The 13663-nt window shown below is 43.2% G+C and overlaps 1 protein-coding gene across 1 annotated transcript in view; it reads left to right on the forward strand.

The window, feature by feature from the left end:
• nfs1 (NFS1 cysteine desulfurase) overlaps positions 1-13663 on the forward strand; it is a 96452-nt gene that overhangs the window by 20771 nt on the left and 62018 nt on the right. The window contains exons 6-7 of the mRNA XM_034164472.1: positions 9429-9522; positions 9651-9785. Coding sequence (XP_034020363.1) covers positions 9429-9522; positions 9651-9785 — 229 coding nt within the window. The remainder of the gene's footprint in view (positions 1-9428; positions 9523-9650; positions 9786-13663) is intronic.

Here is a 13663-nt window from a genome sequence, read left to right on the forward strand (position 1 = left end):
CCTCTTCTTTGGATTACAGCTGCAACACGCACACTGAAGTTTGTGATGACATTACCACACATCTCAAGAGGGATTCTCCGAATTTCTTTTTCATTTTCAGGAATTGATATTCCTGAAATCTTTGTTATTTTTGAAATTGTACGAATTAAAAAAGTGGTAACATTTTATTGGCCCGCCCTGTATATTGATTTATAGCAGAAAACTGTCTAAAGGGGGAATAAATATAAGTGTAAAGATGATTGAATATATCAGAGCAGTAAATTGATCAGTCCCTGTGTGTGGTTATTTCCACCAGCTGCAGCTGATCCACAATGTGAATTCTGTCTTCCAGAACAGCTCTTTATATAATCATCTGAATCATCTACCTGTTACCAATGTTTCTGTGTAGGCTCTCAGTTGTCCAGATGGTTTCCATAGTAGAGAAGCTTGAATCTTCGACTGGACTGGGTTGCTTGACGCGATGACGTTTCACTTCAAATCACAGAAGCTTCCTCAGCTAAAATTCTTGCTCTGGTAGTCTGACTTCTGTCTTGACTCTTGTAGAGAAGAATAAACAGAAGCCACATAAGCTGGAGTTTTAAACCTAACCAGACCCCTCCTACCGAGAGGCAGACTGCTATAGGCTAGTGACTAAACAATAGCTCTAATTAGCACCTATTGTTCTCTAGTTAGCACCCTCCTAATGACAGGGCAGCTGTCCCTTCTAATGATGGGACGGATGCCTCTCCTGATGGCTCCCTTGACGACTCTCCTGATGATGTGAATGACTCATTACCATGAAGAAAAGACTGAAACTGCTTTGACCTGAGTACCCCATTGTAAACGGGGGACAAAGTGGCGCCCTCTCTGCGGTGCTGGTATAGCCTTTTGTGTAAAGGTTGCTTAGTCTCACCTATGTAGTGTTCGTTACAGTTTTCCTGACATCTGATAGAATACAACCCCTGGCAAAAAGTTATGGAATCACCGGCCTCGGAGGATGTTCATTCAGATGTTTAATTTTGGAGAAAAAAAGCAGATCACAGACATGACACAAAACTAAAGTAATTTCAAATGGCAACTTTCTGGTTTTAAGAAACACAATAAGAAATCAGGAAAAAAAATTGTGGAAGTCAGTAATGGTTACTTTTTTAGACCAAGCAGAGGGAAAAAATATGGACTCACTCAATTCTGAGGAATAAATTATGGAATCACTCTGTAAATTTTCATCCCCAAAACTAACACCTGCATCAAATCAGATCTGCTCGTTAGTCTGCATCTAAAAAGGAGTGATCACACCTTGGAGAGCTGTTACACCAAGTGGACTGACATGAATCATGGCTCCAACACGAGAGATGTCAGTTGAAAAAAGGAGAGGATTATCAAACTCTTAAAAGAGGGTAAATCATCACGCAATGTTGCAAAAGATGTTGGTTGTTCACAGTCAGCTGTGTCTAAACTCTGGACCAAATACAAACAACATGGGAAGGTTGTTAAAGGCAAACATACTGGTAGACCAAGGAAGACATCAAAGTGTCAAGACAGAAAACTTAAAGCAATATGTCTCAAAAATCAAAAATGCACAACAAAACAAATGAGGAACGAATGGGAGGAAACTGGAGTCAACGTCTGTGACCGAACTGTAAGAAACTGCCTAAAGGAAATGGGATTTACATACAGAAAAGCTAAACGAAAGCCATCATTAACACCTAAACAGAAAAAACAAAGTTACAGTGGGCTAAGGAAAAGCAATCGTGGACTGTGGATGACTGGATGAAAGTCATATTCAGTGATGAATCTCGAATCTGCATTGGGCAAGGTGATGATGCTGGAACTTTTGTTTGGTGCCGTTCCAATGAGATTTATAAAGATGACTGCCTGAAGAGAACATGTACATTTCCACAGTCATTGATGATATGGGGCTGCATGTCAGGTAAAGGCACTGGGGAGATGGCTGTCATTACATCATCAATAAATGCACAAGTTTACGTTGATATTTTGGACACTTTTCTTATCCCATCAATTGAAAGGATGTTTGGGGATGATGAAATCATTTTTCAAGATGATAATGCATCTTGCCATAGAGCAAAAACTGTGAAAACATTCCTTGCAAAAAGACACATAGGGTCAATGTCATGGCCTGCAAATAGTCCGGATCTTAATCCAATTGAAAATCTTTGGTGGAAGTTGAAGAAAATGGTCCATGACAAGGCTCCAACCTGCATAGCTGATCTGGCAACAGCAATCAGAGAAAGTTGGAGCCAGATTGATGAAGAGTACTGTTTGTCACTCATTAAGTCCATGCCTCAGAGACTGCAAGCTGTTATAAAAGCCAGAGGTGGTGCAACAAAATACTAGTGATGTGTTGGAGCGTTCTTTTGTTTTTCATGATTCCATCATTTTTCCTCAGAATTGAGTGATTCCATATTTTTTTTTCCCTCTGCTTGGTCTATAAAAGTAACCGTTACTGACTGCCACAATTTTTTTCCTGATTTCTTATAGTGTTTCTTAAAGCCAGAAAGTTTCCATTTGAAATGACTTTAGTTTTGTGTCATGTCTGTGATCTGCTTTTTTTCTACAAAATTAAACAACTGAATGAGTTTCAGTCAGGTTTTAGAATTCATCATAGTACAGAAACAGCATTAGTGAAGGTTACAAATGATCTTCTTATGGCCTCAGACAGTGGACTCATCTCTGTGCTTGTTCTGTTAGACCTCAGTGCTGCTTTTGATACTGTTGACCATAAAATTTTATTACAGAGATTAGAGCATGCCATAGGTATTAAAGGCACTGCGCTGCAGTGGTTTGAATCATATTTGTCTAATAGATTACAATTTGTTCATGTAAATGGGGAATCTTCTTCACAGACTAAAGTTAATTATGGAGTTCCACAAGGTTCTGTGCTAGGACCAATTTTATTCACTTTATACATGCTTCCCTTAGGCAGTATTATTAGACGGTATTGCTTAAATTTTCATTGTTACGCAGATGATACCCAGCTTTATCTATCCATGAAGCCAGAGGACACACACCAATTAGCTAAACTGCAGGATTGTCTTACAGACATAAAGACATGGATGACCTCTAATTTCCTGCTTTTAAACTCAGATAAAACTGAAGTTATTGTACTTGGCCCCACAAATCTTAGAAACATGGTGTCTAACCAGATCCTTACTCTGGATGGCATTACCCTGACCTCTAGTAATACTGTGAGAAATCTTGGAGTCATTTTTGATCAGGATATGTCATTCAAAGCGCATATTAAACAAATATGTAGGACTGCTTTTTTGCATTTACGCAATATCTCTAAAATCAGAAAGGTCTTGTCTCAGAGTGATGCTGAAAAACTAATTCATGCATTTATTTCCTCTAGGCTGGACTATTGTAATTCATTATTATCAGGTTGTCCTAAAAGTTCCCTAAAAAGCCTTCAGTTAATTCAAAATGCTGCAGCTAGAGTACTAACGGGGACTAGAAAGAGAGAGCATATCTCACCCATATTGGCCTCTCTTCATTGGCTTCCTGTTAATTCTAGAATAGAATTTAAAATTCTTCTTCTTACTTATAAGGTTTTGAATAATCAGGTCCCATCTTATCTTAGGGACCTCGTAGTACCATATCACCCCAATAGAGCGCTTCGCTCTCAGACTGCAGGCTTACTTGTAGTTCCTAGGGTTTGTAAGAGTAGAATGGGAGGCAGAGCCTTCAGCTTTCAGGCTCCTCTCCTGTGGAACCAGCTCCCAATTCAGATCAGGGAGACAGACACCCTCTCTACTTTTAAGATTAGGCTTAAAACTTTCCTTTTTGCTAAAGCTTATAGTTAGGGCTGGATCAGGTGACCCTGAACCATCCCTTAGTTATGCTGCTATAGACGTAGACTGCTGGGGGGTTCCCATGATGCACTGAGTGTTTCTTTCTCTTTTTGCTCTGTATGCACCACTCTGCATTTAATCATTAGTGATCGATCTCTGCTCCCCTCCACAGCATGTCTTTTTCCTGGTTCTCTCCCTCAGCCCCAACCAGTCTCAGCAGAAGACTGCCCCTCCCTGAGCCTGGTTCTGCTGGAGGTTTCTTCCTGTTAAAAGGGAGTTATAAAGCGCCTTGGGGCAACTGTTTGTTGTGATTTGGCGCTATATAAAAAATTGATTGATTGATTGATTGATTGAATGAACATCCTCCGAGGCCGGTGATTCCATAATTCTTGCCAGGGGCTGTACACTACATTGCTCTGTTTATAACTAGGGATCCTGTCGTTAGGCTGAACTAATTTCTGTCTCAAGGTGTTAACTGGTTTAAAGTAAACCGAAGTGTCTCTACCCTAATTTAGCAGGAGTAGGGGAAAAACTACAGAGGTTATTCAGACAGCACAAAATCCCATTTTACTTTAAACCGGTTAACACCTTGAGTCCCATCATTAGGAGGAACAGCTGCCCTGTCATTAGGAGGGTGCTAACTAGAGCACAATAGGTGCTAATTACAGCTATTGTTTTGTCACTAGCCAATAGCAGTCTGCCTCTCGGTAGGAGGGGTCTGGTTAGGTTTAAAACTCCAGCTTATGTGGCTTCTGTTTATTCTTCTCTACAAGAGTCAAGACAGAAGTCAGACTACCAGAGCAAGAATTTTAGCTGAGGAAGCTTCTGCGATTTGAAGTGAAACGTCCTCGCATCAAGCAACCCAGTCCAGTCGAAGATTCAAGCTTCTCTACTATCTGTTACCACATGTACAGAAGGGCTGGATTGTCATTCCTACACTCATATAGTTATATTTAATAAAAATTATATTTAATAAAAAACAATAACGCACGCAGGAGCTGCTGCTGTCGCTGCGTTCATGTACGGTCAGAAATTACACAACTGTTGTTTCAAATTCAGCAGTTGCTTGTGGCAAAATAATTAATTGTTTTCACACAAAAGATTAGTTCTGGCCTATATAAGGTGCCTGAGCCCATTGAAGCTGACCCCCCACCCAGATAAAAGAAATCCAAGCAAACAGGCTGAGTTTGCCCTGTAATTTCTGACGGTACATGAACGCAGCAGCAGCAGCGCTCACAAACCGGCTTCTGTACTGTGTGAAAACATTCAGCTGGTCGAACGAAGTCAAACTAAATGCTAACATTACAAAAACTAAGCAAACGATTAAAAACGTCAAGAACGACAGCAAAACAAAACACGGATGAATTGAGGTTTTTGTTGCCCTTCGTTTAAATTTTTCAACAGTTTAAAAATCCTGATGAAGCGTCGGCTGCAGGAACGAAGCGTCGGCTGCAGGAACGAAGCTGCACGAAGGTTAAGCGATGCCAACGTCATGCCAATGTCAAAAATTGCTCTATGAAAATTAATGACGACAACATACACACAATGCAACGCAAATTACTACACCTGACTTATTTTCCTTTGGTGTTAAAAAAAAAAAATTCTTTCTTATTGACACGTCAGGCGGGTTCCAGGCACCTAAAGAGGGAGGACCCTTTATGCAGACTCCCAGACCAGGCTTAGGTGTAATAGAAGTCGTCATCTTTAATTCAGGCTCAGGTTTGGTACACAGGTTGTCAGTCAGCAGAGCAAAGGTACAAACAGGGTCAGGCAAATACGCAGTCATAATCGAGCAGGGGTTTGTGGCACAGTAAAGCAAACACAGTATTCATGGATGAGGCAGAAGACGAAGTCAGAAACACAGAGCAGATTTCAAAAAACATGGCAAGGCAAAACAGGACAGGAAATAACGGCTAGGATGTGTACATACAACGACAAACTGGCGTTAGAAGTGGTGGCTGGGAGGTGGTTAAATAGGACAGGAGTTAACAAGGTGCACGTGAGGAACAGTCTAGAAAGGAGGTGTGGCTAGTGAACAAAGATAATGCATGGGGTAAGAAGATGAGGAGGGACAGCACAAGGTGGCGTGAGGTAAGACACAAAGATGAGTGAACAGGTGCCAAGAGTGTGAGTGCACGGAAATACTAAACAGACTGAATCAAAGTGAGGGACAAAGACATAAAGGCAGGTGCAGGGCGTGGACTGAACATAAGAAGATGGACATGAGGGCAAACTGAGAACAGAGCTAACACAGAATCTAAGGACAGAATATAATATAACTATGACAAGAACTAGAATCGGGCATGAACATGAGAACAAAAAGAACTACATGAGAACTGAGCAGAAAATAGGAAATCACTACTAAAGCAGAACTAAACAGGAACTGACTAATAAACAGAAAGCAAAACTTGATATAAAAGTACAACAGAAATGAGAACAGCCAAAATAAACAGATAAAAGCTAAATGATAAACAATGAAAACACAAACCGGCTGAACAGAACTAGAACGGAACTGGACAATGGCTAACATAAAAAAAAGTAACAAAGAAAAGTGACAACGTAAAACATAAGAGAATAAACCAAGATGAAAATAAAGAACTAATAAATCAAAGCTGGGGCAGAAAGAGAACAACAGAAAGGGGGATGGGCTCAACGCCCTGATCAAGCCAAAATCATGGCACTTCTTCTACAATAACTAATAACTATACTAACTTTGAGACCTTTAATATACTAACAATAACTGTAATAACTATACTAACTCTAATGACAACTTTAATATACTAACTGTAACAATAACTGTAATAACTATACTGTGCCGCGACCAGGATGAAAACCATACTGCTCCTCCTGAATCCGAGGTTCGACCATCAGTTGAATTCTCCTCTCCAGGTCTCTGGAATAGACCTTACCGGGGAGGCTGAGGAGTGTGATCCCCCTATAGTTTGAACACACCCTCCGGTCCCCCTTCTTAAACAGAGGAACCACCACCCCGGTCTGCCAATCCAGAGGCACTGTCCCCGATCGCCACGCGATGTTGCAGAGGCGTGTCAGCCAAGACAGTCCCACAACATCCAGAGACTTAAGGTACTCAGGACGGATTTCATCCACCCCAGGAGCCTTGCCACCGAGGAGCTTTCTAACCACCTCGGTGACTTCGGCCAGGGTAATGGATGAGTCTGCCTCTGAATCCCCAGTTTCTGCTTCCTCTTCGGAAGATGTGACGATGGGATTGAGGAGATTCTCGAAGTATTCCTTACACCGCCCGACAACATCCCCAGTCAGGGTCAACAGCTCCCCACCCGCACCGTAAACAGTGCTGGTGGAGAGCTGCTTCCGCCTCCTGAGGGGTTGGACGGTTTGCCAGAATCTCTTCGAGGCCGACCGATAGTCCTCCTCCATGGCCTCCTCGAACTCTTCCCAGACCTGAGTTTTTGCCTCTGCGACCGCACGGGCTGTGGCACGCTTGGCCTGCCGGTACCTGTCAGCTGCCTCTGGGGTCCCACCTACCAACAAAGATAAGTAGGACTCCTTCTTCAGCTTGACGGCATCCCTTATTTCCGGTGTCCACCACCGGGTTCAGGGATTGCCGCCGCAACAGGCACCAGAGACCTTGCGACCACAGCTACGAGCGGCTGCATCGACAATGGAGGTGGAGAACATGGTCCACTCGGACTCCATGTCTCCAACCTCCCCCGGGATCTGGGAGGAGCTCTCCCGGAGGTGGGAGTTGAAGACCTCGCTGACAGAGGGTTCCGCCAGTCATTCCCAGCAGACCCTCACGATATGTTTGGGCTCCCAGCGGATCCAACTCACCACCAGGTGGTGATCGGTTGACAGCTCTGCCCCTCTCTTCACTCGAGTGTCCGAGACACGTGGCCGAAGGTCAGATGATACGACTACAAAGTCGATCATCGACCTCTGGCTCAGGGTGTCCTGGTGCCACATGCACTTATGGACACCCTTGTGCTCGAACATGGTGTTTGTGATGGACAAACTGTGACTAGCACAGAAGTCCAACAACTGAACACCACTCGGGTTCACATCGGGGAGGCCGTGCTTCCCGATCACCCCCCTCCAGGTCTCACTGTCACTGCCCACGTGGGCGTTGAAATCCCCCAGGAGAACAATGGAGTCCCCAGTCAGAGCGCTATCTCGTACCCCTCCCAGGGATTCCAAGAAGGTTGGGTACTCTGAACTGCCGCTCGGCCCGTAGGCCGAGACAACGGTGAGAGACCTGTCCCCGACCCGAAGGCGTAGGGACACGACCGTCTCGTTCACTGGAGTGAACTCCAACACATGGCGACTGAGCTGGGGAGCAATAAGCAATGCGACTCCAGCTCTCCGCCTCTCCCCATGGGCAACGCCACAAAAATGAAGCGTCCAGCCCCTCTCCAGGAGTTGGGTACCAGAGGCCAAGCTGTGCGTGGAGGTGAGTCCGACTATCTCTAGTCGGTATCTCTCAACCTCCCGCACAAGCTCAGGCTCCTCCCCCCCCAACTACTAACAATAACTGTAATAACTATACTAACTGTAATAAGAACTTTAATATACTAACTGAACTTTAATATACTAACTTTAATATACTAACTGTAACAATAACTGTAATAACTATACTAACTGTAACAATAACTGTAATAACTATACTAACTGTAATAAGAACTTTAATATACTAACTGAACTTTAATATACTAACTTTAATATACTAACTGTAACAATAACTGTAATAACTATACTAACTGTAACAATAACTGTAATAACTATACTAACTGTAATAAGAACTTTAATATACTAACTGAACTTTAATATACTAACTGAACTTTAATATACTAACTGTAACAATAACTGTAATAGCTATACTAACTGTAATAAGAACTTTAATATACTAACTGAACTTTAATATACTAACTTTAATATACTAACTGTAACAATAACTGTAATAACTATACTAACTGTAATAAGAACTTTAATATACTAACTGAACTTTAATATACTAACTAACAATAACTGTAATAACTATACTAACTGTAATAAGAACTTTAATATACTAACTGAACTTTAATATACTAACTTTAATATACTAACTGTAACAATAACTGTAATAACTATACTAGCTGTAATGACAACTTTAATATACTAACTGTAACAATAACTATAATAAGAACTATAATATACTAACTACAGGATGTCCCAAAAATAAAGCCAGAGTAAATCTGTAGACTTTTGGATCCTGATATCTGTCATATGTCATCTTGAAGCATATCTCAGGGAATTTTATCTTTTGTGTTCCTTTCTAATTCCACCTCAGTTCATAAGAGTTTTGGCGTTTACAGGATCAGCTCAGTATTGTCGTTGGGTTTGCACAATGGATTTGGTCTCAGAGTAGAATCCCACCCTTGGTCTTCTTAGGGAGAGGGACAATGGTAGAGGACTTCAGGTGAGGGAAGGCGGGGGGGCGTGGAAGCCTGGCCCAGAAGAAATCTCTCACATATATCTTGATGTCTGGGGGGAAAAAAAACAGGATTCAGATTGGCCATTACATAATTACAGGACAGGTTAGAGGAGAGGGCTTAAGACCAGAGGATCTCTAAGGTGTCCTTGAGAAAGGCCAATAAGATCCACATTGTCTGTCTATGTGTCCAGCTGCTGCAAGACTCCATCCGTCCTGACACGTCTCTGGTGTCCGTGATGACCGTCAACAATGAGATCGGAGTCAAGCAGCCCGTCAGGGACATTGGTAACCACTTTGACTCTATTTTCATATGAATAATCTGAATGTTGACGAACTTGTGATCCAAATCTGGTGAGAACTGTTTCCAGTATTTATCTCAGGGAGATTGACAGAAATATTGTTGCCCCCCACAGGTCAGATCTGTCGTTCTAAAGGCGTGTTCTTCCACACGGATGCCGCTCAAGCTGTTGGAAAGATTCCCATCAGTGTCTCAGACTGTAAAGTCGATCTGATGTCCATAAGTGGACACAAGATCTACGGACCCAAAGGTATTTCTGCTTACATGTTTTGTCTGGAAACAAGATCAAACTTCAGCTTCTGCTAAATTCACCTCTGACATGTTGTCAAAGTAGCTAGTCAGCTAACGGCTAACACTGAAGTCAGGTGGTCTTGGTAAGTCTGAGACTCGACTTCCTGTGGTTAATTGATAAACCTCTTATGGTCTGTCCAAAAACTACTGCAACAACAAGGCCAGGTGACTTTGGGATCAAAAGAGGAATAAGTTAAGAATTTCAACTTTTCCGTCGTGGTTGCTTCATCTCAGTACTTATTTCTACAAGTGGCAAAGGTCACCCAGGCCAGGATTCAAACCTGGAGATGCTGTAAACATGCCTTAACCCCTCATCCACAAGCACCCTAGCACTCTGGAACATTTGCTCTTTTGCTCCCCCTGCAGGTTTGGAGTAGAATCATCTTCTTAAATGCTGTGGTACACACAGGTCGCGGTATGCGCCTTCTCAGCGGTACAGGAATAATTAAGAAGTCGTTATTAGCTGTAGATTGACTAGTCATAATACTGTAGTGGGGGTTTTATAGGGTGGCTGCTCTGCCTAGCCCCCAACACAGATCTACACGGCATCCGCCAGTTCCCTCACTCGGGCCTTGTGCCCCACCGAAGTCCTCACCACACTGGGAGGCAGTCATATGCTGGGCCACAGTGGTTGCTGCACCAGGACACCAGTTTGTCGATGTATGCTGCAGGATACCGTGCCATGCTGGATGTGCCAGCCCCATAACCCAGGGAGGGCTTGTAACCCAGAGATGGGAGGCTAAACAGGTACTGCCCCTTGCCCAAGGGGGCCCGGAGACAACTGTGGTTAAGGGGCAGCCTCAAGTTCCCCACACTCCGAAGAGTGCTACAGCTGGATGGTTTTCAGTCATTCCCAGGAGGTGGATGTGCGGTGTGAAGGCATCAGATGATGTCCCCATCGACTTGCTCCTCGTCAGGTTGGGGCTAGCAGATGTGACCACCGTACTGCGCTCCCGACGCCTCCGCTGGTACGGTCATGTCATGATTCGGCCATCAACACCATCACGAGTGTGGCTATGCCTGGTCGAAGAGGACGAGAAAGACCCAAGAAGACCTGGTCTGACTGTGTCAAGGCCGACATGAAAGTCGGCAACCTGGCCAGCACTGATTCGCTGGACCGAGTTGCTTGGAGGACCTCTGTATGAGGAGCTAGTCACCTGCTGCCTACCCCGACCCCAGAGACTCGCTCTCCTCCGACAACCAGAAGTCAGGGGCGGGTATCCGCAGCAGTAAATAATCCCAGGATATGATGATGATGTTATTAGCTGTGAAACACACAAAATAGTGTGTAGCATTTTACTTTACGTAGTGCGCACAAAATCACCAAGTGAATCAGTTCATGCACATGTAGCAAAGCGGACAAGTTAATCCCAATCATCAAAACAATTAGAAATCATGAATAACATGATATGTTGGACTTCTGACACCACCCTGGGAGTTTCACCCAGGGAATTCGACAGTTTGAATAACTTCAACTCAGAACATGCAGGTTCGTTGCAAATGAGACAGAGAAGTGGTTCCCAAATACAAAAAGAAATTTATTACTAATAAGATTTCTAGTTAAAATGACAATTTTATAAAGACTAATTTAAAACACTACTGTTCATGACCACATGAGGGCGCCCTTGCATCACGCAGCTGTCAGCCTGAAACTGTCAATTTTGTCCACACCGAGCGTAAAGCCGCCGCAGCAAACGGGGCACATCCAGCGGTCTCACAGGACGAAATCTTCCAGCAGAGCACCAGAGCAAAGCAACAGGGCCTCCTTCCACAGCTCGGTCCAAAATCCTACATTTTAAACAGATAAATAACAAATATCTGAAGGAGGAGCTTAACTTCGTGCTGTACATACCGAACCGTCCGTCACAGCAATCAGCTGGAACTCGACTGCCCCAGAGTGTCCACAGCACCACAAACTCTCAGCAGCACACCGCCAACGACAGCCCACACAGAGGACTCTGTCTTCACGGGAAGGTGGAGGTGAACACATCCAGACACCTGCAGTCAATCTCCAGAAAGAGAAGAGACACAGTCCCTCTTTAATACAAACACTCCTCTGCCACAACCAGCTGAACATCATTAAGGTCATCCATCCTGCTACACAAACATACTGTATGTTGTGCTCTGTGTTTTTTTGTGGTCCTGCCTCTGAAAACGGGCTCACCTGGTTCAGGTCTTAAACTAGTCAGTCGACAGCTTCAGTGATGCAGACTAATATCAAACAAGTGCAGGAGCAGAAGACTGAACCCGACGTCAGCGGTCCAGAACACCAAGTCCAGCATCGTTTAGCTTCTTCTCGTGCTCCCCAGCAAGTAAAATCCTGCCGTGTATTCACTCTTGTCTGGTGTGGTGCTCCGTCAGCCCTTGTTTTTCTTGTCTGTGTTTCCTCTGATGTTGTTTCTTTGCCGGCTCTGCCAGGATGTTTGAAGCTCTTTATTATCGTTGGTCTGTATGGAGCATAATGTGCTAGTGTCTCCTGCTGGCTGAACACAGAATAGAAATTATACCGAGTATGAGCTACAGAGGACTGGACACAATGTAGAGACACACAGGGATAGTTTATTTGGTTCTCTGTCACAAGCAATAAACAGGAAATGGAAAATATGTTTGTGTGTGCGTGCGTGTGCGTGTAGCCTCTGTGAGCTCTGAGCAGTGCACACACGGAAGTAAAAAAAAAAAAAAAGCTGTGCTGCGGCTGACAGTGTGACATTCACTCAACTCAACTTTATTTATATAACACTTTAAAACAACCGTAGTTGAAAACAAAGTGCTGTACATAAAAACAAACAATTAAAAGCAATAAAATAAATAAGAACAATTGCTTCATTGTTTTTAAAAGCAATTCGAAACAATAAAACAGTAAATAAAAGCAAACCATAAAACACTAAAACAAAAACAGTCTCATGCGGAGTTAAAAGCCAAGGGGGGTAAAAACAGGCTTTAAGACTGGTTTTAAAAATGGACAGTGAGGAGGTTTGTCTGATGTTCAATGGTAACTTGTTCTATAGTTTTGGAGCAGCAGCGGAAAATGCTCTGTAGTGCAGCAGATAACTGAAACAATCATGCAAATGGTGATACAAGCACCAAAGTTGGCACAAATACTCCTTAGACATTACTCTTTTGGAAAAAACGACTGGCCACTTGAATTTTCAATAGGCGGCCAGGTCGGGGTCAATTGAAGAATTTCACAGGGGTCAAAATTAAAAATGCTCAAATCATTTTGAAAATACACTACATTATTTGTCTTATTGTAAAGATTCCAAAAAGGTATAGTTTGGACTATCTATGACTGAATGATCAGAAGTTATGGGGTAAAAACAACAAAAATGGTGACAAAGGTCAGTTTCAGTTTGTACAGTGGTCAAAAGTTAAAGTTCCTTCAGTTTTGGTAAAAAGTGATGCAAATTATTGGTTGAGCTAATAGGATTACTAAATGGAATAGTTTTGATTGTGTTGAATGTTTGGTCTCCAAAGTAAAGGTCAAACAAGGTCAACGTCCATTGGATTCTGTGACATGTGACATATGTTACCCCATAACATGATAACTAAGCATTGTAAGGGCGGGCGGTTGCCCGACACCAGGAGCAGTTGGACCCGTGAAGCAGACTCTGACTTGTTTTTGGCATGTGAGTAATCATGGTCGTTATTCCAGGCTCAGGTTCAGCACACCGGTGATCAGTCAGTGGAGCAGAAGCACAATATGGATTTGGCAAGAACGCAGTCATGTTCAGGCAGGATTCACAGGCACGAGCACACACAGTTATCAAGGGTGAGGCAAAAAGACGTGGTCGAGGAAAACAGAGCAAAACACGGTACACGGCAAAGCAAGAAATCAGG

Source organism: Thalassophryne amazonica, chromosome 3 (assembly GCF_902500255.1).
Source record: "Thalassophryne amazonica chromosome 3, fThaAma1.1, whole genome shotgun sequence".
NCBI classification, from domain to species: domain Eukaryota; kingdom Metazoa; phylum Chordata; class Actinopteri; order Batrachoidiformes; family Batrachoididae; genus Thalassophryne; species Thalassophryne amazonica.